At 45.2% G+C, this 27,876-nt stretch overlaps 1 protein-coding gene across 1 annotated transcript in view; it reads right to left on the bottom strand.

Moving 5' to 3' along the window:
• Positions 1-2,671: 2,671 nt before the first annotated feature.
• The window catches only part of LOC138851752 (cell adhesion molecule 1-like), a gene marked incomplete at its 3' end in the record, with an annotated part of 41,740 nt that continues 16,535 nt past the window's right edge, over positions 2,672-27,876 (bottom strand). Inside the window, exons 5-6 of the mRNA XM_070081190.1 lie at positions 23,609-23,768; positions 2,672-3,018 (exon numbers count right to left, since the gene is read on the bottom strand). Coding sequence (XP_069937291.1) covers positions 2,672-3,018; positions 23,609-23,768 — 507 coding nt within the window. The remainder of the gene's footprint in view (positions 3,019-23,608; positions 23,769-27,876) is intronic.

The raw sequence follows: 27,876 nt of genomic DNA, 5'->3' as shown, positions 1-27,876 counted from the left end.
ACTGGGATGTGTGTATGGCTAAGTGTATATACACTGGGATGTGTGTATGTCTCAGTGTATATACACTGGGATGTGTGTATGTCTCAGTGTATATACACTGGGATGTGTATGTCTCAGTGTATATACACTGGGATGTGTGTATGTCTCAGTGTATATACACTGGGATGTGTGTATGTCTCATTGTATATACACTGGGATGTGTGTATGTCTCAGTGTATATACACTGGGATGTGTGTATGTTTCAGTGTATATACACTGGGATGTGTGCATGTCTCACTGTATATACACTGGGATGTGTGTATGTCTCACTGTATATACACTGGGATGTTTGTATGTCTCAGTGTATATACACTGGGATGTGTGTATGTTTCAGTGTATATACACTGGGATGTGTGTATGTCTCAGTGTATATACACTGGGATGTGTGTATGTCTCAGTGTATATACACTGGGATGTGTGTATGTCTCAGTGTATATACACTGGGATGTGTGTATGTCTCAGTGTATATACACTGGGATGTGTGTATGTCTCAGTGTATATACACTGGGATGTGTGTATGTCTCAGTGTATATACACTGGGAAATGTGAATATCCTCTGGTTTATTGATATAAACCGCGGCATTAATGACCCTCGTGTAGTAGATAATGTTATCCATGTTGATACTGGTGATGTCTGACCTTCCCAGTGATGCTGGTGATGTCTGAACTTCCCAGTGATGTTGGTGATGTCTGACCTTCCCAGTGATGTTGGTGATGCCTGACCTTCCAAGTGATGCTAGTGATGTCTGACCTTCCCAGTGATGTTGGTGATTTCTAACCTTCCCAGTGATGCTGGTGATGTCTGACCTTCCCAGTGATGCTGGTGATGTCTGACCTTCCCAGTGATGTTGGTGATGCCTGACCTTCCCAGTGATGCTGGTGATGTCTGACCTTCCCAGTGATGTTGGTGATCCTTGACCTTCCCAGTGATGTTGGTGATGCCTGACCTTCCAAGTGATGCTAGTGATGTGTGACCTTCCCAGTGATGTTGGTGATTTCTAACCTTACCAGTGATGCTGGTGATGTCTGACCTTCCCAGTGATGCTGGTGATGTCTGACCTTCCCAGTGATGTTGGTGATGCCTGACCTTCCCAGTGATGCTGGTGATGTCTGAACTTCCCAGTGATGTTGGTGATCCTTGACCTTCCCAGTGATGCTGGTGATGTCTGACCTTCCCAGTGATGTTGGTGATGCCTGACCTTCCCAGTGATGTTGATGATTTCTAACCTTCCCAGTGATGTTGGTGATGTCTGACCTTCCCAGTGATGCTGGTGATGTCTGACCTTCCCAGTGATGTTGGTGATGCCTGACCTTCCCAGTGATGCCTGACCTTCCCAGTGATGTTGGTGATCCTTGACCTTCCCAGTGATGCTGGTGATGTCTGACCTTCCCAGTGATGTTGGTGATGCCTGACCTTCCCAGTGATGTTGATGATTTCTAACCTTCCCAGTGATGCTGGTGATGTCTGACCTTCCCAGTGATGCTGGTGATGCCTGACCTTCCCAGTGATGTTGGTGATGCCTGACCTTCCCAGTGATGCTGGTGATGCCTGACCTTCCCTGTGATGCTGGTGATGTCTGACCTTCCCAGTGATGTTGGTGATGTCTGACCTTCCCAGTGGTATTAGCGGCAGTACCTGACCTTCCCAGTGGTATTAGCGGCAGTGCCTGACCTTCCTAGTGGAATTAGCGGCAGTACCTGACCTTCCCAGTGGTATCAGCGGCAATACCTGACCCTCCCAGTGGTATTATCGGCAGTACCTGACCTTCCCAGTGGTATTAGCGGCAGTACCTGACTTTTCCAGTGGTATCAGCGGCAGCACCTGACCTTCCCAGTGGTATCAGCGGCAGTACCTGACCTTCCCAGTGGTATCAGCGGCAGTACCTGACCTTCCCAGTGGTATCAGCAACAGCACCTGACTTTCCCAGTGGTATTAGCGGCAGTACCTAACCTTCCTAGTGGTATTAGCGGCAGTTCCTGACCTTCCCAGTGGTATCAGCGGTAGTACCTGACCTTCCCAGTGGTATTAGAGGCAGTACCTGACCTTCCCAGTGGTATCAGCGGTAGTACCTGACCTTCCCAGTGGTATTAGAGGCAGTACCTGACCTTTCCAGTGGTATCAGCGGCAGTACCTGACCCTCTCAGTGGTATTATCGGCACAACCTGACCTTCCCAGAGGTATCAATGGCAGTACCTGACCTTCCCATTGGTATTGGCGGCAGTACCTGACCTTCCCAGTGGTATCAGCAGCAGTACCTGATCTTCCCAGTGGTATCAGCGGCAGCATCTGACCTTCCCAGTGGTATTAGCAGCAGTACCTGACCTTCCTAGTGGCATTAGCGGCAGTACCTGACCTTCCCAGTGGTATTAGCGGCAGTACCTGACCTTCCCAGTGGTATCAGCGGCAGTACCTGACCTTCCCAGTGGTATCAGCGGCAGTACCTGACCTTCCCAGTGGTATCAGTGGCAGTACCTGACTTCTCAGTGGTATTAACGGCAGTAGCTGACCTTCCCAGTGGTATTAACGGCAGTAGCTGGCCCTCCCAGTGGTATTATCAGCAGTACCTGACCTTCCCAGTGGTATCAGTGGCAGTACCTGACCTTCTCAGTGGTATTAACGGCAGTAGCTGACCTTCCCAGTGGTATCACAGGCAGTACCTGACCTTCCCGCTAGGTCAAACTCACCTGCGGGTACAATTTGGAAGAGACAAGGTCTGGTCTGCTTGCCAATAGTGTTGTGTGCCCAGCACAACAGTGTACCGTAGTCCAGCTCCGTCATCGGGGTGTAGGTGATGATGCTGTAGGTGGGCGCCGAGGTGAATCTTCCCGGGGGAACATCAATGGTGTCAGCGGTGTTGTTGAAGGTCCACTTGAAGCTGTCGGCTGGAGGGTTGGCCGCTACGCGACACGTCACCTCTGCGTCTTCGTGGCGCGCTACGCCGTACGTCGTCAGCTGCCCTGGCGCGCACACCGGCGCGTCTGACGCCAGAAAAATGGAAAATAATATTAAACACCATTGATGATTGAGTCGAAATATTTTTTTTAAGTTAGGGATAATGAAATGTATGTGTGTGTGTGTGTGTGTGTGTGTGTGTGTGTGTGTGTGTGTGTGTGTGTGTGTGTGTGTGTGTGTGTGTGTGTGTGTGTGTGTGTGTGTGTTTGTGTGTGTGTGTGTGTGTGTGTGTGTGTGTGTGTGTGTGTGTGTGTGTAGTGTACTCACCTATTTGTACTCACCTATTTGTGGTTGCAGGGGTCGAGTCACAGCTCCTGGCCCCGCCTCTTCGCTGATTGCTACTAGGTCCTCTCTCTCCCTGCCCCATGAGCTCTATCATACCTCGCCTTAAAACTATGTATGGTTCCTGCCTCCACCACATCACTTTCTAGGCTATTCCAGGGCCTGACTACTCTATGACTGAAGAAATACTTCCTAACATCCCTTTGATTCATCTGAGTCTTCAACTTTCAATTGTGACCTCTTGTGTCTGTGTCCCATCTCTGGAACATCCCGTCTTTGTCCACCTCGTCTATTCCGCGAAGTATTTTATATGTCGTTATCATGTCTCCCCTGACCCTCATGTATATATGCAATAAGATCACAGTAAACAGGTGATTTCAGAATATGCAAAACAACCACTCTGAAAGAATAGAGAAATTCCAAGCGCTTTCGTGACTACTCACATTATCAAGGAACTATGAAAGTAAAGCATCCAAGGAAGCTATATAAGGGGTCTGGCCAGCACCTCACTATCAGATCCCACAACGGTTAAACACCTGACGCGCGCCGACCCAACTTGGATAGGTCCTTTGCACAACTCACCCACAAACTATTCTACCCAAGAAAATTTAAAAATTATTATTTGTCCAGTGTATTATTAAATTCTTCCCAAATTCTATTAATTATAAATGGATCTAATTTATATAAACCAAAGGAAATATTCATATTATTGTCAAAACTGCTTTTTATGAAACAAGATTCAATTATATTCCTGTCGACCATGGACTTGCTTGATACTACTTTCTCAACTTTTTGAAAATCAATTGGATGGTTAAAATCTCTTACATGAATAAATAGAGCATTGGAATCTTGTCCAGTTCTAATGCTATATTTATGTTGTTTTAATCTTAGTTCGAGATTTTTACCAGTTTGACCGTAATAAACTTTATCGCAAATTTTACAAGGAATCTTATAGACACATCCATCAGCATTTTGGGGGGAATTCTTTATCAAAAGTTTTTTTTTACTGTATCAAGATTTTTGAATACAACTTTAATATTAAAAGTCTTAAGAAGAGAAGGCATATCAACCAAGTTTTCATGGTAAGGGAGAACCAACATATTTTTAGTTGAATAAGGCTGGTTGTCCCTTTTTGGATTGTAAAAAGTATTTCTAGCAACTTTAAAAGATTTATCAATTACATTTCTTGGGTATTTTAAATCATTACCTATTTCTTAAGACTTTTAATATTCAGTAAAAAAAACTTTTGATAAAGAATTCCCCCCAAAATGCTGATGGATGTGTCTATAAGATTCCTTGTAAAATTTGCGATAAAGTTTATTACGGTCAAACTGGTAAAAATCTCGAACTAAGATTAAAACAACATAAATATAGCATTAGAACTGGACAAGATTCCAATGCTCTATTTATTCATGTAAGAGATTTTAACCATCCAATTGATTTTCAAAAAGTTGAGAAAGTAGTATCAAGCAAGTCCATGGTCGACAGGAATATAATTGAATCTTGTTTCATAAAAAGCAGTTTTGACAATAATATGAATATTTCCTTTGGTTTATATAAATTAGATCCATTTATAATTAATAGAATTTGGGAAGAATTTAATAATACACTGGACAAATAATAATTTTAAATTTTCTTGGGTAGAATAGTTTGTTGGTGAGTTGTGCAAAGGACCTATCCAAGTTGGGTCGGCGCGCGTCAGGTGTTTAACCGTTGTGGGATCTGATAGTGAGGTGCTGGCCAGACCCCTTATATAGCTTCCTTGGATGCTTTACTTTCATAGTTCCTTGATAATGTGAGTAGTCACGAAAGCGCTTGGAATTTCTCTATTCTTTCAGAGTGGTTGTTTTGCATATATATATATATATATATATATATATATATATATATATATATATATATATATATATATATATATATATATATATATATATATATATATATATATATATATATATATATATATATATATATATATATATATATATATATATATATATATATATATATATATATATATATATATATATATATATATATATATATATATATATATATATATATATATATATATATATATATATATATATATATATATATATATATATATGACCTACACTGACCTACACTGAACTACCCTGACTCACACTGACCTACACTCACCTACACTGGCTCACACTAACCTACAATGACCTACATTGACTCACACTGACCTACACTGGCCTACACTGACCTACATTGACTCACACTGACCTACATTGACTCACACTGACCTACACTGACTCACACTGACCTACAATGACCTACATTGACTCACACTGACCTACACTGGCCTACACTGACTCACACTGACCTACACTGACCCACACCGACCCACACTGACTCACACTGACCCACACTGACCCACACCGGCCCACACTGACCCACACTGACCCACACCGACCCACACCGGCCCACACTGACCCACACCGACCCACACTGACTCACACTGACTCACACTGACCTACACTGACCTACACTGACCCACATTGACTCACACTGACCTACACTGACCTACACTGACTTACACTGACCTACACTGACCTACACTGACCTACACTGACCTACACTGACCTACACTGACTTACACTGACCTACACTGACCTACACTGACCTACACTGACTTACACTGACCTACACTGACCTACACTGACTTACACTGACCTACACTGACTTACACTGACCTACACTGACTTACACTGACTTACACTGACCTACACTGACCTACACTGACTCACACTGACCTACACTGACCCACACTGACCCACACTGACTCACACTGACCTACACTGACTCACACTGACCTACACTGACTCACACTGACATACACTGACCCACACTGACCCACACTGACCTACACTGATCTACACTGACCCACTCTGACCCACACTGACTCACACTGACCTACACTGACCCACACTGACCCACACTGACTCACACTGACCTACACTGACCCACACTGACTCACACTCACCTACACTCACCTACACTGACCAACACTGACCCACACTGACCTACACCGACCCACACCGACCCACACTAATCCACACTGACCCACACTGGCCCACACTGACCCACACTGACCCACACTGACCCACACTGACCCACACCGACCCACACTGACCCACACTGACCCACACAGACCCACACTGACCCACACTGACCCATACCGACCCACACCGACCCACACTGACCCACACTGACCAACACCGACCCACACCGACCCACACTGACCCACACTGACCCACACTGACCCACACTGACCCACATTGACCCACACCGACCCACACTGACCCACACTGACCCACACTGACCCACACTGACCTACACTGACCCACACTGACCCACAGTGACCCACACTGACTCACACTGACCCACACTGACCCACACTGACCCACACTGACCAACACTGACATACACTGACCCACACTGACCCACATCGACCCACACTGACCCACACTGACCCACACTGACCCACACCGACCCACACTGACCCACACTGACCCACACCGACCCACACTGACTCACACTGACCCACACTGACCCACACTGGCCCACACTGACCCACATTGACCCACACTGACTCACACTGACCCACACCGACCCACACTGACCCACACTGACCCACACTGACCCACACTGACCCACACTGACCTACACTGACCCACACTGACCCACACCGACCCACACTGACCCACACTGACCCACACGGAGCCACACCGACCCACACTGACCCACACTGACCCACACCGACCTACACTGACTCACACTGACCCATACTGACCCACACCGGCCCACACTGACCCACACCGACCCACACTGACTCACACTGACCTACACTGGCCTACACTGACCCACACTGACCCACACTGACTTACACTGACTCACACTGACCTACACTGACTCACACTGACCTACACTGACTCACACTGACTCACACTGACCCACACTGACCCACACTGACCCACACTGACTCACACTGACCTACAATGACTCACACTGACCTACACTGACTCACACTGACCTACACTGAGCTACACTGACCCACACTGACCCACACTGACCTACACTGACTCACACTGACTCATACTGACCTACACTGACCCACACTGACCCACACTGACTCACACTGACCTACACTGACCTACAATGACTCACACTGACCTACACTGACTCACAATGACCTACACTGACCAACACTGACCCACACTGACCCACACTGACCTACACTGATCTACACTTACCCACTCTGACCCACACTGACTCACACTGACCTACACTGACCCACACTGACCCACACTGACTCACACTGACCTACACTGACCCACACTGACTCACACTCACCTACACTGACCCACACTGACCCACACTGACCCACACTGACCCACACCGACCCACACCGACCCACACTGATCCACACTGACCCACACTGGCCCACACTGACCCACACCGACCCACACTGACCCACACTGATCCACACCGACCCACACTGACCCACACTGATCCACACCGACCCACACCGACCCACACTGACCCACACTGACCCACACTGACCCACACTGACCCACACTGACCCACATTGACCCACACTGACCTACAATGACCCACACTGACCCACACTGACCCACACTGACCCACACTGACCCACACAGACCCACACCGACCCACACCGACCCACACTGACCCACACTGACCCACACTGATCCACACTGACCCACACTGACCCACACTGACCCACACTGACCCACACAGACCCACACTGACCCACACTGACCTACACTGACCCACACTGACCCACACTGACTCACACTGACCTACACTGACCCACACTGACTCACACTCACCTACACTGACCCACACTGACCCACATTGACCCACACTGACCCACACCGACCCACACCGACCCACACTGATCCACACTGACCCACACTGCCCCACACTGACCCACACCGACCCACACTGACCCACACTGATCCACACCGACCCACACTGACCCACACTGATCCACACCGACCCACACCGACCCACACTGACACACACTGACCCACACTGACCCACACTGACCCACACTGACCCACATTGACCCACACTGACCTACAATGACCCACACTGACCCATACTGACCCACACTGACCCACACTGACCCACACAGACCCACACCGACCCACACCGACCCACACTGACCCACACTGACCCACACTGATCCACACTGACCCACACTGACCCACACTGACCCACACTGACCCACACAGACCCACACTGACCCACACTGACCCACACTGACCCACACTGACCCACACAGACCCACACCGACCCACACCGACCCACACTGACCCACACTGACCCACACTGATCCACACTGACCCACACTGACCCACACTGACCCACACTGACCCACACTGATCTACACTGACCCACACTGACCCACACTGACCTACACTGACCCACACTGACCTACACTGACCTACACTAACTCACACTGATCTACACTGACCCACACTGACCTACACTGACCTACACTGACCCACACTGACCCACACTGACCTCCACTAACTCACACTGATCTACACTGACCCACACTGACCTACACTGACCTACACTGACCCACACTGACCTACACTGACCTACACTAACTCACACTGATCTACACTGACCCACACTGACCCACACTGACCTACACTGACCCACACTGACCTACACTGACCTACACTAACTCACACTGACCCACACTGACCTACACTGACCCATACAGAGGGTTTCTGTTAGTTCACTGTGTGAGTCAAACGTCGCTTTTATAAATTATCTATGGCCGCCAAGTCTCCTTTTACGGATCTATTATTTAAAAGTAAAAGTTTAAGAAACAGATTACATTAAGAGAAAGAGATAAAATAACAGTAGTTACATTTCACACACTGGTCGTCCAGAAACGTCGTTCCGAATCTAATTATTTTTTTTTGTAATAAATGTAACAAAGATAACTGAATGGTTCATAAATGTGTTTTTGAAAGTGCAGCGCTTGAGTGTGTGTGGTGGAAAGATGTTACAACTCCTCATTTCAGGGATTGCCTATTGGCTAACTTTTATTTCTCCTCTCGAGCATTTCCACCGGTTTAACCTCTCTTCTTAGCTCCCCTTCTCCTCACTGAAGAACATCAGCAACACTTGATCAATAACTTAGAGAGGAACAGACTTATTGCAGGGAAAGCTGAACCACGTCATCACGAGAACGTTCAGCTGGAGTGCCAACTATACAGAACCAGTGCCAACTATACAGAACCAGTGCCAACTATACAGAACCAGTGCCAACTATACAGAACCAGTGCCAACTACACAGAACCAGTGCCAACTATACAGAACCAGTGCCAACTATACAGAACCAGTGCCAACTATACAGAACCAGTGCCAACTATACAGAACCAGTGCCCACCATACAGAACCAGTGCCAACTTTACAGAACCAGTGCCAGCTATACAGAATCAGTGCCAACTATACAGAACCAGTGCCAACTATACAGGACCAGTGCCCACTATACAGAACCAGTGCCAACTATACAGAACCAGTGCCAACTATACAGAACCAGTGCCAACTATACAGAACCAGTGACAACTATACAGAACCAGTGCCAACTATATAGAACCAGTGACAACTATACAGAACCAGTGCCAACTATACAGAACCAGTGCCAACTATACAGAACAAGTGCCCACTATACAGAACCAGTGCCAACTATACAGAACCAGTGCCCACTATACAGAACCAGTGCCAACTATACAGAATTAGTGCCCACTATACAGAACCAGTGCCCACTATACAGAACCAGTGACAACTATACAGAACCAGTGCCAACTATACAGAACCAGTGTCCAACATACAGAACCAGTGCCAGCTTTACAGAACCAGTGCCAACTGTACAGAATCAGTGCCAACTATACAGAACCAGTGACAACTATACAGAACTAGTGCCAACTATACAGAACCAGTGACAACTATTCAGAACCAGTGCCAACTATACAGAACCAGTGCCAACTATACAGAACCAGTGCCAACTATACAGAACAGTGACAACTATACAGAATCAGTGCCAACTATACAGAACCAGTGCCAACTATACAGAACCAGTGCCAACTATACAGAACCAGTGCCCACTATACAGAACCAGTGCACACTATACAGAACCAGTGCCAACTATACAGAACCAGTGCCAACTTTACAGAACCAGTGCAAACTATACAGAATCAGTGCCAACTATACAGAACCAGTGCCAACTATACAGGACCAGTGCCCACTATACAGAACCAGTGCCCACTATACAGAACCAGTGCCAACTATACAGAACCAGTGCCAACTATACAGAACCAGTGCCAACTATACAGAACCAGTGACAACTATACAGAACCAGTGCCACCTATACAGAACCAGTGTCAACTATACAGAACCAGTGCCAACTATACAGAACAAGTGACAACTATACAGAACCAGCGCCAACTATACAGAACCAGTGACAACTATACAGAACCAGTGCCAACTGTACAGAACAAGAGCCATCTATACAGAACCAGTGCCAACTATACAGAACCAGTGCCCACTATACAGAACCAGTGCCAACTATACAGAACCAGTGCCCACTATACAGAGCCAGTGCCAACCATACAGAACCAGTGCCAACTATACAAAACCAGTGCCCACTATACAGAACCAGTGCCCACTATACAGAACCAGTGCCCACTATACAGAACCAGTGCAAACTATACAGAACTAGTGCCAACTATACAGAACCAGTGCCAACTATACAGAACCAGTGTCAACTATACAGAACCAGTGCCAACTATACAGAACCAGTGCCAACTATACAGAACCAGTGCCCACTATACAGAACCAGTGCCAACTATACAGAACCAGTGCCAACTATACAGAACCAGTGCCAACTATACAGAACCAGTGCCCACTATACAGAACCAGTGCCAACTATACAGAACCAGTGCCAACTATACAGAACCAGTGCCAACTATACAGAACCAGTGCCAACTATACAGAACCAGTGCCAACTATACAGAACCAGTGCCCACTATACAGAACCAGTGCCAACTATACTGAACCAGTGCCCGCTATACAGAACCAGTGCCAACTATACAGAACCAGTGCCAACTATACAGACCCTGTGCCCACTATACAGAACCAGTGCCAACTTTACAGAACCAGTGCCAACTATACAGAACCAGTGCCAACTATACAGAACTAGTACCAACCATACAGAACCAGTGCCCACTATACAGAACCAGTGCCAACTATACACAACCAGTACCAACTGTACAGAACCAGTGCAAATTATACAGAACCAGTGCCAACTATACAGAACCAGTGCCAACTATACAGAACCAGTGCCCACTATACAGAACCAGTGCCAACTATACAGAACCAGTGCCAACTATACAGAACCAGTGCCCACTATACAGAACCAGTGCCAACTATACTGAACCAGTGCCCGCTATACAGAACCAGTGCCAACTATACAGAACCAGTGTCAACTATACAGACCCTGTGCCCACTATACAGAACCAGTGCCAACTACAGAACCAGTGCCACTATACAGAACCAGTGCCAACTATACAGAACCAGTGCCAACTATACAGAACCAGTGCCAACTATACAGAACCTATACAGTGCCAACTACAGAACCAGTGCCAACTATACAGAACCAGTGCCAACTATACAGAACCAGTGCCAACTATACAGAACCAGTGCCAACTATACAGAACCAGTGCCAACTATACAGAACCAGTGCCAACTATACAGAACCAGTGCCAACTATACAGAACCAGTGCCAACTATACAGAACCAGTGCCAACTATACAGAACCAGTGCCAACTATACAGAACCAGTGCCCACTATACAGAACCAGTGCCAACTATACAGAACCAGTGCCAACTATACAGAACCAGTGCCCACCATACAGAACCAGTGCCAACTATACCGAACCAGTGCCAGCTATACAGAACCAGTGCCAACTATACAGAACCAGTGCCAACTATACAGAACCAGTGCCAACTATACAGAACCAGTGCCCACTATACAGAACCAGTGCCAACTATACAGAACCAGTGCCCACTATACAGAACCAGTGCCAACTATACAGAACCAGTGCCAACTATACAGAACCAGTGCCAACTATACAGAACCAGTGCCAACTATACAGAACCAGTGCCAACTATACAGAACCAGTGCCAACTATACAGAACCAGTGCCAACTATACAGAACCAGTGCCAACTATACAGAACCAGTGCCCACTATACAGAACCAGTGCCAACTATACAGAACCAGTGCCAACTATACAGCCAGTGCCAACTATACAGAACCAGTGCCAACTATACAGAACCAGTGCCAACTATACAGAACCAGTGCCAACTATACAGAACCAGTGCCAACTATACAGAACAAGTGCCAACTATACAGAACCAGTGCCAACTATACAGAACCAGTGCCAACTATACAGAACCAGTGACAACTGTACAGAACCAGTGCCAACTATACAGAACCAGTGCCAACTATACAGAACCAGTGACAACTGTACAGAACCAGTGCCAACTATACAGAACCAGTGCCAACTATACAGAACCAGTGCCAACTATACAGAACCAGTGCCCACTATACAGAACCAGTGCCAACTATACAGAACCAGTGCCAACTATACAGAACCAGTGCCAACTATACAGAACCAGTGCCAACTATACAGAACCAGTGCCCACTATACAGAACCAGTGCCAACTACAGAACCAGTGCCAACTATACAGAACCAGTGCCAACTGTACAGAACCAGTGCCCACTATACAGAACCAGTGCCAACTATACAGAACCAGTGCCCAGCTATACAGAACCAGTGCCAACTATACAGAACCAGTGCCAACTATACAGAACCAGTGCCAACTGTACAGAACCAGTGCCATACTATACAGAACCAGTGTCAACTATACAGAACCAGTGCCAACTATACAGAACCAGTGCCAACTATACAGAACCAGTGCCAACTGTACAGAACCAGTGCCCACTATACAGAACCAGTGCCATACAGAACCAGTGCCAACTATACAGAACCAGTGCCAGCTATACAGAACCAGTGCCAACTATACAGAACCAGTGCCAACTATACAGAACCAGTGCCAACTATACAGAACCAGTGCCAACTATACAGAACCAGTGCCAACTATACAGAACCAGTGCCAACTATACAGAACCCAACCATACAGAACCAGTGCCCACTATACAGAACCAGTGCCAACTTTACAGACCCAGTGCCAACTATACAGAACCAGTGCCAAATATACAGAACCAGTACCAACTGTACAGAACCAGTGCCAAATATACAGAACCAGTGCCAATTATATAGAACCAGTGCCAACTATACAGAACCAGTACCAACCATACAGAACCAGTGCCAACTATACAGAACCAGTGACAACTATACAGAACCAGTACCGACTACACATAACCAGTGCCAACTATACAGAACCAGTGCCAACTATACAGAACCAGAACCAGTGCCAACTCTACAGAACCAGTGCAAATTTTACAGAACCAGTGCCAACTATACAGAACCAGAACCAGTGCCAACTATACAGAACCAGTGCCAACTATACAGTGCCAACTGTACAGAACCAGTGCCAGAACCAGTGCCCACTATACAGAACCAGTGCCAACTATACAGAACCAGTGCCAACTATACAGAACCAGTGCCAACTATACAGAACCAGTGTCAACTATACAGAACCAGTGCCAACTATACAGAACCAGTGCCAACTATACAGAACCAGTGCCAACTATACAGAACCAGTGCCAACTATACAGAACCAGTGCCAACTATACAGAACCAGTGCCAGCTATACAGAACCAGTGCCAACTATACAGAACCAGTGCCAACTATACAGAACTAGTACCAACCATACAGAACCAGTGCCAGCTATACAGAACCAGTGCCAACTATACAGAACCAGTGCCAACTATACAGAACCAGTGCCCACCATACAGAACCAGTGCCAACTATACCGAACCAGTGCCAGCTATACAGAACCAGTGCCAACTATACAGAACCAGTGCAAACTATACAGAACCAGTGCCAACTATACAGAACCAGTGCCAACTATACAGAACCAGTGCCAACTATACAGAACCAGTGCCAACTATACAGAACCAGTGCCAACTATACAGAACCAGTGCCAACTATACAGAACCAGTGCCAACTATACAGAACCAGTACCAACTATACAGAACCAGTGCCAACTATACAGAACCAGTGCCAACTATACAGAACCAGTGCCAACTATACAGAACCAGTGCCAACTATACAGAACCAGTGCCAACTATACAGAACCAGTGCCAACTATACAGAACCAGTGCCAACTATACAGAACCAGTGCCACCTATACAGAACCAGTGCCAACTATACAGAACCAGTACCAACTATACAGAACCAGTGCCAACTATACAGAACCAGTGCCAACTATACAGAACCAGTGCCAACTATACAGAACCAGTGCCAACTATACAGAACCAGTGCCAACTATACAGAACCAGTGCCAACTATACAGAACCAGTGCCAACTATACAGAACCAGTGCCAACTATACAGAACCAGTGCCAACTATACAGAACCAGTGCCAACTATACAGAACCAGTGCCAACTATACAGAACCAGTGCCAACTATACAGAACCAGTGCCAACTATACAGAACCAGTGCCAACTATACAGAACCAGTACCAACTATACAGAACCAGTGCCAACTATACAGAACCAGTGCCAACTATACAGAACCAGTGCCAACTATACAGAACCAGTGCCAACTATACAGAACCAGTGCCAACTATACAGAACCAGTGCCAACTATACAGAACCAGTGCTGACTATACAGAACCAGTGCCAACTATGCAGAACCAGTGCCAACTATACAGAACCAGTGTCAACTATACAGAACCAGTGCCAACTATACAGAACCAGTGCCAACTATACAGAACCAGTGCAAACTATACAGAACCAGTGCCAACTATACAGAACCAGTACCAACTGTACAGAACCAGTGCCCACTATACAGAAGCAGTGCCAACTATACAGAACCAGTGCCAACTATACAGAACCAGTGCCAACTATACAGTACCAGTGCCAACTATAAAGAACCAGTGCCAACTATACAGAACCAGTGCCAAGTATACAGAACCAGTGCCAACTATACAGAACCAGTGCCAAGTATACAGAACCAGTGCCAACTATACAGAACCAGTGCCAAGTATACAGAACCAGTACCAACTGTACAGAACCAGTGCCAACTATACAGAACCAGTGCCAATATTACAGAACCAGTGCCAAGTATACAGAACCAGTACCAACTGTACAGAACCAGTGCCAACTATACAGAACCAGTGCCAATATTACAGAACCAGTGACATCTTTACAGAACCAGTGCCAACTATACAGAACCAGTGCCAACTATACAGAACCAGTGCCAGCTATACAGAACCAGTGCCAACTATACAGAACCAGTGCCAACTATACAGAACCAGTGCCAACTATACAGAACCAGTGCCCACTATACAGAACCAGTATATACAGAACCAGTGCCAACTATACAGAACCAGTGCCAACTATACAGAACCAGTGCCAACTATACAGAACCAGTGCCAACTATACAGAACCAGTGCCAACTATACAGAACCAGTGCCAGCTATACAGAACCAGTGCCAACTATACAGAACCAGTGCCAACTATACAGAACCAGTGCCAACTATACAGAACCAGTGCCTACTATACAGAACCAGTGCCAACTATACAGAACCAGTGCCAACTATACAGAACCAGTGCCAACTATACAGAACCAGTGCCAACTATACAGAACCAGTGCCAACTATACAGAACCAGTGCCAACTATACAGAACCAGTGCCAACTATACAGAACCAGTGCCACTATACAGAACCAGTGCCAACTATACAGAACCAGTGCCAACTATACAGAACCAGTGCCTATACAGAACCAGTGCCAACTATACAGAACCAGTGCCAACTATACAGAACCAGTGCCTACTATACAGAACCAGTGCCAACTATACAGAACCAGTGCCAACTATACAGAACCAGTGCCAACTATACAGAACCAGTGCCAACTATACAGAACCAGTGCCAACTATACAGAACCAGTGCCAACTATACAGAACCAGTGCCAACTATACAGAACCAGTGCCAAGTATACAGAACCAGTACCAACTGTACAGAACCAGTGCCAACTATACAGAACCAGTGCCAATATTACAGAACCAGTGACATCTTTACAGAACCAGTGCCAACTATACAGAACCAGTGCCAACTATACAGAACCAGTGCCAGCTATACAGAACCAGTGCCAACTATACAGAACCAGTGCCAACTATACATATACAGAACCAGTGCCAACTATACAGAACCAGTGCCAACTATACAGAACCAGTGCCAACTATACAGAACCAGTGCCAACTGTACAGAACCAGTGCCAACTATACAGAACCAGTGCCAACTATACAGAACCAGTGCCAACTATACAGAACCAGTGCCAACTATACAGAACCAGTGCCAACTATACAGAACCAGTGCCAACTATACAGAACCAGTGCCAACTATACAGAACCAGTGCCAACTATACAGAACCAGTGCCAACTATACAGAACCAGTGCCAACTATACAGAACCAGTGCCAACTATACAGAACCAGTGCCAACTATACAGAACCAGTGCCAACTATACAGAACCAGTGCCAACTATACAGAACCAGTGCCAACTATACAGAACCAGTGCCAATACAGAACCAGTATACAGAACCAGTGCCAACTATACAGAACCAGTGCCAACTATACAGAACCAGTGCCAACTATACAGAACCAGTGCCAACTATACAGAACCAGTGCCAATACTAACTACAGAACCAGTGCCAACTATACAGAACCAGTGCCAACTATACAGAACCAGTGCCAACTATACAGAACCAGTGCCAATAATACAGAACCAGTGCCAACTATACAGAACCAGTGCCAACTATACAGAACCAGTGCCAACTATACAGAACCAGTGCCAACTATACAGAACCAGTGCCAACTATACAGAACCAGTGCCAACTATACAGAACCAGTGCCAACTATACAGAATCAGTGCCAACTATACAGAATCAGTGCCAACTATACAGAACCAGTGCCAACTATACAGAACCAGTGCCAACTACAGAACCAGTACTATACAGAACCAGTGCCAACTATACAGAACCAGTGCCAACTATACAGAACCAGTGCCAACTATACAGAACCAGTGCCAACTATACAGAACCAGTGCCAACTATACAGAACCAGTGCCCACTATACAGAACCAGTGCCAACTATACAGAACCAGTGCCAACTATACAGAACCAGTGCCAACTATACAGAACCAGTGCCAACTATACAGAACCAGTGCCAACTATACAGAACCAGTGCCTACTATACAGAACCAGTATACAGAACCAGTGCCAACTATACAGAACCAGTGCCAACTATACAGAACCAGTGCCAACTATACAGAACCAGTGCCAACTATACAGAACCAGTGCCAACTATACAGAACCAGTGCCAACTATACAGAACCAGTGCCAACTATACAGAACCAGTGCCTAACTGCCATACAGAACCAGTGCCAACTATACAGAACCAGTGCCAACTATACAGAACCAGTGCCAACTATACAGAACCAGTGCCAACTATACAGAACCAGTGCCAACTATACAGAACCAGTGCCAACTATACAGAACCAGTGCCAACTATACAGAACCAGTGCCAACTATACAGAACCAGTGCCAACTATACAGAACCAGTGCCAACTATACAGAACCAGTGCCAACTATACAGAACCAGTGCCAACTATACAGAACCAGTGCCAACTATACAGAACCAGTGCCGACTATACAGAACCAGTGCCGACTATACAGAACCAGTGCCAACTATACAGAACCAGTGCCAACTATACAGAACCAGTGTCAACTATACAGAACCAGTGCCAACTATACAGAACCAGTGCCAACTATACAGAACCAGTGCCAACTATACAGAACCAGTGCCAACTATACAGAACCAGTGCCAACTATACAGAACCAGTGCCAACTATACAGAACCAGTGCCAACTATACAGAACCAGTGCCAACTATACAGAACCAGTGCCAACTATACAGAACCAGTGCCAACTATACAGAACCAGTGCCCACTATACAGAACCAGTGCCAACTATACAGAACCAGTGCCAACTATACAGAACCAGTGCCAACTATACAGAACCAGTGCCAACTATACAGAACCAGTGCCAACTATACAGAACCAGTGCCAATATTACAGAACCAGTGTCAACTATACAGAACCAGTGCCAACTATACAGAACCAGTGCCAACTATACAGAACCAGTGCCAACTATACAGAACCAGTGCCAACTATACAGAACCAGTGCCAACTATACAGAACCAGTGCCAAGTATACAGTGCCAACCAGAACCAGTGCCAACTATACAGAACCAGTGCCAACTATACAGAACCAGTGCCAACTATACAGAACCAGTGCCAACTATACAGAACCAGTGCCAACTATACAGAACCAGTGCCTACTATACAGAACCAGTGCCAAGTATACAGAACCAGTGCCAACTATACAGAACCAGTGCCAACTATACAGAACCAGTGCCAACTATACAGAACCAGTGCCAACTATACAGAACCAGTGCCAACTATACAGAACCAGTGCCAACTATACAGAACCAGTGCCAACTATACAGAACCAGTGCCAACTATACAGAACCAGTGCCAACTATACAGAACCAGTGCCAACTATACAGAACCAGTGCCAATTATACAGAACCAGTGCCAACTAACTATACAGAACCAGTGCCAACTATACAGAACCAGTGCCAACTATACAGAACCAGTGCCAACTATACAGAACCAGTAACTATACAGAACCAGTACAGAACCAGTGCCAACTATACAGAACCAGTGCCAACTATACAGAACCAGTGCCAGAACTATACAGTACCAACTATACAGAACCAGTACCAACCAGTGCCAGAACCAGTGCCAACTATACAGAACTATACAGTGCCAGAACCAGTATACAGAACCAGTGCCAACTATACAGAACCAGTGCCAACTATACAGAACCAGTGCCAACTATACAGAACCAGTGCCAACTATACAGAACCAGTGCCAACTATACAGAACCAGTGCCAACTATACAGAACCAGTGCCAACTATACAGAACCAGTATACAGAACCAGTGTCCAACTATACAGAACCAGTGCCAACTATACAGAACCAGTGCCAGAACCAGTAACTACAGAACCAGTGCCAACTATACAGAACCAGTGCCAACAGAACCAGTGCCATAACTATACAGAACCAGTGCCAACTATACAGAACCAGTATACAGAACCAGTGCCAACAGAACCAGTGCCAACTATACAGAACCAGTATACAGAACCAGTGCCAGAACCAGTGCCAACTATACAGAACCAGTGCCAACTATACAGAACCAGTGCCAACTGTACAGAACCAGTATATACAGAACCAGTGCCAACTATACAAAACCAGTGCCAACTATACAGAACCAGTGACAACTATACAGAACCAGTGCCAACTATATAGAACCAGTGCCAACTATACAGAACCAGTGCCAACTATACAGAACCAGTGCCAACTATACAGAACCAGTGCCAACTATACAGAACCAGTGCCAACTATACAGAACCAGTGCCAACTATACAGAACCAGTGCCAACTATACAGAACCAGTGCCAACTATACAGAACCAGTGCCAACTATACAGAACCAGTGCCAACTATACAGAACCAGTGCCAACTATACAGAACCAGTGCCAACTATACAGAACCAGTGCCAACTATACAGAACCAGTGCCAACTATACAGAACCAGTGCCAACTATACAGAACCAGTGCCAACTATACAGAACCAGTGTCAACTATACAGAACCAGTGCCAACTATACAGAACCAGTGCCAACTATACAGAACCAGTGCCAACTATACAGAACCAGTGCCAACTATACAGAACCAGTGCCAACTATACAGAACCAGTGCCAACTATACAGAACCAGTGCCAACTATACAGAACCAGTGCCAACTATACAGAACCAGTGCCAACTATACAGAACCAGTGCCAACTATACAGAACCAGTACCAACTATACAGAACCAGTGCCAACTATACAGAACCAGTGCCAACTATACAGAACCAGTGCCAACTATACAGAACCAGTGCCAACTATACAGAACCAGTGCCAACTATACAGAACCAGTGCCAACTATACAGAACCAGTGCCAACTATACAGAACCAGTGCCAACTATACAGAACCAGTACCAACTATACAGAACCAGTGCCCACTATACAGAACCAGTGCCAACTATACAGAACCAGTACCAACTATACAGAACCAGTATCAACTATACAGAACCAGTGCCAATTATACAGAACCAGTACCAACTATACAGAACCAGTACCAACTATACAGAACCAGTACCAACTATACAGAACCAGTACCAATTATACAGAACCAGTACCAACTATACAGAACCAGTACCAACTATACAGAACCAGTGCCAACTATACAGAACCAGTACCAACTATACAGAACCAGTGCCAACTATACAGAACCAGTACCAACTATACAGAACCAGTACCAACTATACAGAACCAGTGCCAACTATACAGAACCAGTACCAACTATACAAAACCAGTGCCAACTATACAGAACCAGTGCCAACTATACAGAACCAGTGCCAGAACGTGCAGAGGGAGGCAACAAATGCAACTTCAGCAAGAAGAACAAAACATTCCAATCATTGCCTTAAAGGCTCATGTTTCAAGGTGGTCATTATAAACAAATATTTTGATGTTTACCTTGAGAGTTTCGCACGGTGTTTCGTGTTAATGATAGCACCGGTAGAGCTAAGTAAGTAAGCAAGTAAGTAAGTAAGCAAGTAAGTATGTAAGTCAGTAAGTAAGTAAGTTTACTTAGGCACAGCTTCACATAGGTATAATTAACTTATATAATTTAAATTATTCAGGATAACCCCCTCAAAAAAACCAAAGTGACTTATCTCCATTGGGGTTCCTGGTAAAGCTCTATATAGAGTGAAACGTGGCCTTATGAAGCTCTATACAGAGTGAAACGTTGTCTTATGAAGCTCTACACAGAGTAAAACATGGCCTTACGAAGCTCTACACAGAGTGAAACATGGCCTTATGAAGCTCTACACAGAGTGAAACATTGTCTTATGAAGCTCTACAGAGTGAAACATGGCCTTATGAAGCTCTACACAGAGTGAAACATGGCCTTATGAAGCTCTACACAGAGTGAAACATGGCCTTATGAAGCTCTACACAGAGTGAAACATGGCCTTATGAAGCTCTACACAGTAAAAACACGACTCGGAAAAGCTCTTCACAGAGCGAAACGTTCTGCCATCTATTGCCTCACCTTCGACACGTCTTGAATGTTACCAAATAACAGGATCACTTTTAACAACACAAAATAGACTGACGTCTTCGTGGTGGCGCAAATCGTCGGCTTTTGTTTTTATATTTTTTTATTTACTTCCCCAGCTGGTCTCTGGGTGTTGGTGATATTATATTACCTTCCCAGCTGGTGTACTGGGCTGGCAACAGCTGGTCTCGGCGACCACCAGCTGTTTACCTCATCATCCCTGCATTTTTTATCCTCGGGGAACTAACGAGCTGAGGTGCCATCTTTAAGTAAGTAAGTAACTATACAGAACCAGTGCCAACTATACAGACCCTGTGCCCACTATACAGAACCAGTGCCAACTTTACAGAACCAGTGCCAACTATACAGAACCAGTGCCAACTATACAGAACTAGTACCAACCATACAGAACCAGTGCCAACCATACATAACCAGTGCCAACTATACAGAAATAGTACCAACCATACAGAACCTTTTCTCTCAGGTGGTACTGTCCTGGCAGCTGGTGTTGGCTGGCCACAGCTGGGGGGGCACACACATACCTAGGAGCAGTGCCTGTCTGAGCAGCTGGTGCTGGCTGGCCACAGTTAGCACCAGCTGTGGTGATATGTCAGAGTTGTAAGTGGTAGTTTAGACTGTACTCACCTAATTGTAGTTGCAGGGGTCGAGACTCAGCTCCTGGCCCCGCCTCTTTACTGAACGCTACTAGGTCCTCTCTCTCCCTGCTCCATGAGCTTTATCATACCTTGTCTTAAAGCTATGTATGGTTTCTGCCTTCACTACATCACTTGCTAGACTGTTCCCCTTCCTGACTACTCTATGACTGAAGTAGTCTGGAAGTGGAATAATCTACCAAGTGATGTAGCGGAGGCAGGAACCATACATAGCTTTAAGACGAGGTATGATAAAGCTGTGTGTGTGTGTGTGTGTGTGTGTGTGTGTGTGAGTGTGAGTGTGTGTGTGTGTGTGTGTGTGTGTGTGTGTGTGTGTGTGTGTGTGTGTGTGTGTGTGTGTGTGTGTGTGTGTGTGTGTGTGTGTGTGAGTGTGTGTGTGAGTGTGTGTGTGTGTGTGTGTGTGTGTGTGTGTGTGTGTGTGTGTGTGTGTGTGTGTGTGTGTGTGTGTGTGTGTGTGTGTGTGTGTGTGTGTGTGTGTGTGTGTGTGTGTGTGTGTGTGTGTCAGGAGATGTTTGCTGACACCTCCACACTGTGTCAACAATTTTTGCTGTTGTTGATATAACAGTGTCAGGATTAACAGAGGCTGACACAAGACGTAACATCAAGGTCTGACACAAGACGTAACATTAAGTCTGACACAAGACGTAACATCAAGGTCTGACACAAGACGTAACATTAAGTCTGACACAAGACGTAACATTAAGTCTGACACAAGACGTAACATCAAGGTCTGACACAAGACGTAACATCAAGGTCTGACACAAGACGTAACATTAAGTCTGACACAAGACGTAACATTAAGTCTGACACAAGACGTAACATCAAGGTCTGACACAAGACGTAACATCAAGGTCTGACACAAGACGTAACATTAAGTCTGACACAAGACGTAACATTAAGTCTGACACAAGACGTAACATTAAGTCTGACACAAGACGTAACATTAAGTCTGACACAAGACGTAACATTAAGTCTGACACAAGACGTAACATCAAGTCTGACACAAGACGTAACATTAAGTCTGACACAAGACGTAACATTGAGTCTGACACAAGACGTAACATTAAGTCTGACACACGACGTAACATCAAGTCTGGCACACGACTCACATTTAATATCTAGAGTGATAGGTTTAGAGAAGCCGTCACCCTCGATGTTGGAAGCCGAGCAAGTATAACTTCCGCCGTGTCTTCGAGTAACTCTCTGAAGCACCAGGCTCTGGTTGCTGACGATCACACCTGCAGTGATGTTGTGCTGCAGTTGCCGGCCCTGCCGGGAGAAACAAGATATACACCTGTTTATATCGTGACTGAGAAAGAGATATATATATGTCGTGCCGAATATGTAAAACTGGTCAATTAGCAAGAACTCATTTAAAATTAAGTCCTTTCTAAAAATTTCTCTTATACGTTTAAAGATATATTTCTTTTCATTAATATTAATGTAAAGAAATTTAATTTTGCTCCAAAAGAATCTTAGAAAACTTACCTAACCTTATTTTAACAAGAACAATTTATTTTAGTCTAACCTAACTAAATATATTTTAGATTTGTTTACAATAATTTAATACTAAACAAACACAGTGAAATATATTTTTTTTCATTAGGTTCAGAATGATTTTGGCGAAATTATTGCATACACAAATTTTTTCTTGTCTTATATATATATATATATATATATATATATATATATATATATATATATATATATATATATATATATATATATATATATATATATATATATATATATATATATATATATATATATATATATATATATATATATATATATATATACACACACATTATGTGCATCAGGCATTTCCCCTCTGGACGGCCACATTGAGATGCTAGAACAGAGTCTGCAAGTCAGTTCCTCAAGAAAGCTTGTAGCACGTTTTTTTTCTCCCTCGGAGATTCCAAGAACTCGAGGCTACTGGACCAAATTGGTTCTGGTGGCCAGAGTCCCCATATTTGTTAAGTATAAATTCTTCCCTACGAAGAGCAACACCTCACTCTTTCCCAACACTCTACCTGACGCAGTTTCCAGAGTGGACACACAGGTGTTGTCTCATGCTAAGAGTCTGCCGTTCTTTCAGGAATAGCCTATGGCACCATCAGGAGTGGTTAACGGGATTACCAGGATTGCTGGTAGAAATCCTGGTAATCCCACACCCAGCCACAGTTAAGCTCCACTTGATGATATTGTTGAGTTGGTATTGTCTTGCATGTCGACCCACGGAGCTGCGGACAGTCCAGACCATGTAGACAATTTAGACCATGTAGAACGATATGAAGTTGAAGATTCATATCGTTCCAGACTATGGAGCTGAAATTTACTTAAGGCTGAGGGACTGACCACCTCAAATGCTTTTTCTCCAGGGTTAATGGACTGATTACATCATCTTTATTTCAGTACTACACCTGCTGCCTCTGTACTTGACTGAAGAAGTCTACTGTGTAGGCGAAACGTTTCAACAATAAAGATACCCAACTGTTGCACATGTGTCTTAATCTTCACCTTGTCGGTATTTTATACCATTTCAACAACAGAAATGACCTTACCAGCTCAGCTGATGCTGTTGAGAATGAGAAGGTTAACGACGACAATATGAACTTGTGTGTGTTGTCAGTCTAAGTCTGACTAGAACTGCGACGGTCTGGAGTTTTGAGACTCTGTGATTGCGGGTTCTAACCCTTCCAGTGGTATGGTTTGTATTCACTTTTCCGCCACCATGAGACAGGTTCAGGGATATTTCTAAAGTGTACACAAGACAGATGAAACACTGAAGCAGGCCTACTGGCCCATGCGAAGCAGGTCAAAGTCTCCCACCGCCTTAAGCCAATGACCCAACCTAGTGAGGTCAGGTCACATTCACTTAAGAAGGAACCTTATAAATCATTCTCATGTTCGCCAAACAGGAGTCTTGAGGGGTTGGGTTTGAGTTAATAGGGTTATTAAAGGTGATTCCCTGGGTACCACTAAAAATGAGTTGAGCAGATATTTTTGTTAGTGGGTTTGAGTTTGAGAAAGATCTGCCTAGTACGCGCCAATAGGCCTGGTGCAGTGCTCCTCTTTTCTTACGTTCTTATGTGAATATGACCTGACCTAACTAGGTTAGGGCATTGGCCTGCCTCGCATGGGCCAGTAGGCCTGCTGCAGTTTTCCTTCTTTATTATGTTCTAACACGATGTTGATAAAGAATTAGACACATGTGCAACATCTGGGTATCTTTATTGTAGACGTTTCGCCATCCAGTGGCTTTATCAATACAGATTCCAGGACATAATTAGAAGACAGTAGAAAAATGCACAAAAGATCAGGTAATCAGTCCCTCAGTCTTGGAACTGGTGCAGAGTACTGTGCAGAGTACAGTGCAGAGTACAGTGCAGAGTACAGCATCACTTGTAAGTCAACAACATTGGTAAAGTGGAAATAAATGGTATAAAATACCGACACAATGGAAATATAAACACATATGAAGTATAATGTGATCCTTTATTGACTACGTTTCGCCCACACAGTGGGCTTTTTCAAATCATAAACAGATCTGTTTGTGACTTGAAAAAGCCCACTGTGTGGGCGAAACGTAGTCAATAAAGGATCACATTATACTGCATATGAGTTTATATTTCCAAGACACTAGTGCAACATCTGGTTATCTTTACTGTAGACGTTTCGCCATCCAGTGGCTTTATCAATACAAATTCTAGGACATAGCTTGAAGACAGTAGAACTATGTACAGAAGATGAGGTAATCAGTCCCTCAACCTTGGAGGTGGTGTTTAGAGCACCGTGGTCGTAGATATTCTGAAGCAGAGGCAAAGCAAAGCAAACAAGTTCAGGTAAGATCCCAATGGGATGAGCGGGGAAGATGGGACAGATGAAGAATAGCTCTGGAGAGGAGTGTTCTTAGTCAGAGAAATAGAGCCAGGGCTTAACCCAGCAGCTAAGGCGATCGTGGGGCAGACTTGAGAACAGGAATAGCAGGGACTGTTGCATTGGACTTGTGGTAGTTGAAGTCTTGAATCTTGAGTAGCTGGCAGCAGGCTAGGTCACATCAGAGGGTAGAACACATATGGGAGTTATAGGAGTAACTGAGGAGGCAGGTTAGCAATGGAGCCATTTTCGAACTTTTTGAAGCTGCTTCTAGATAGGTGGTATAGTTTAGCCTTGTTACTGAAGGTGAAACGTAGAGGCTTGATGAACTCAAGAACTTGGGTGAGTGAGAAGTGAAGCGGTGATTCACATGCATACTTGACTGTTCCAGCACCGAGGCTTTTGTAGAGTTCAGTACAGGTCATGGTGTCAGTATTTGAAGGAGAAGTGTAAAAGGTAAGGTTTTCCCATGAGGGTTTACTGGAGTCGTCGTTATCTTCCTCTTCTGGAGTGGATTCATTGGGAGAATCTACAATGGTGGTAGCCGGTGACTGAGGGTCGACAGGAGCAGCTGTAAGGTGTAATGGTTGTGTAACAGCAGGCTGGGAGAGGTGGGAGACGGTGGTTGAGGCAACATGATCAACGTTGTCAGCGGTGGAAGTGGTTATAGAAGTTGCAGGAGCAGTTGCTTGGGCAGGAGACAGGTCTGCAGGTGCAGTAAAGTTCAGGACGTTGGGAAGGATCTTGAGGATGTCTGCTGAAGGTGTGGAGTCCGGAAAATTGAAGGCAGGCATGTTGTTCAGACGGAATAGTTCGTTAATAGTGGTGTTGAAAGTGCCGGGGTTTGCTGCGTTTGCAAGGTGTGCATACACCATGCAGTACAGCACCTTTGAGGAATCTCCGTCTGGGAGTGGAGAGAGGGAGTTGCTGGGCGATGGTGCCTGTAGATTAGCGTGTAGAGTCTTGGTGGTGTCGGTTTGTGGTTTGGTTATTGCAGCGTGTGTCGGTGAATTGGAGGTGTTCTTCAGAACTTTAGTTTTCTTCAGTATGATTTCTTTCCTGATTGGGCACTTAGCTGCAAGGGTATGATGATTACCCTTGCAGTTTAGACAAGTTGGTGCTGTAGTAATGGTGCAGGATCTGAAATCGTGTCCATCATTCCCACATTTTGAACAAAACTTCTTATCCTTGATGGGGCAGTCCTTGGTGGTGTGTTTATAGGAGTAGCAGGTCCAGCAGTGGGAGATGTATGTGAAACGTTCTTGTTCTATATGACTAGCGTGGATGTGGTAATATGAGATGGCCAGACCGTCAGAGAGAGCTTGGGCAGCCATGGAGATGTCTGAAAATGTAATCTTTAGCATAGATGAGGCGTTAGGGATCTTGTAGATGCTGTCTACCGAGGCCCAGGTGTTTTGTTCCTCAATAGATGTCTTCAGTGCTTCAGTAGAGAGAGAGGTGACCATATTGTCCAGTCTTTTCACAAAGACCGAAC

The sequence above is a fragment of the Cherax quadricarinatus genome, unplaced genomic scaffold (assembly GCF_038502225.1).
Source record: "Cherax quadricarinatus isolate ZL_2023a unplaced genomic scaffold, ASM3850222v1 Contig1931, whole genome shotgun sequence".
Lineage (NCBI taxonomy): Eukaryota > Metazoa > Arthropoda > Malacostraca > Decapoda > Parastacidae > Cherax > Cherax quadricarinatus.
Note: the sequence above shows the minus strand (reverse complement) of the source record. Positions and strands in the feature narration are given on the sequence as shown.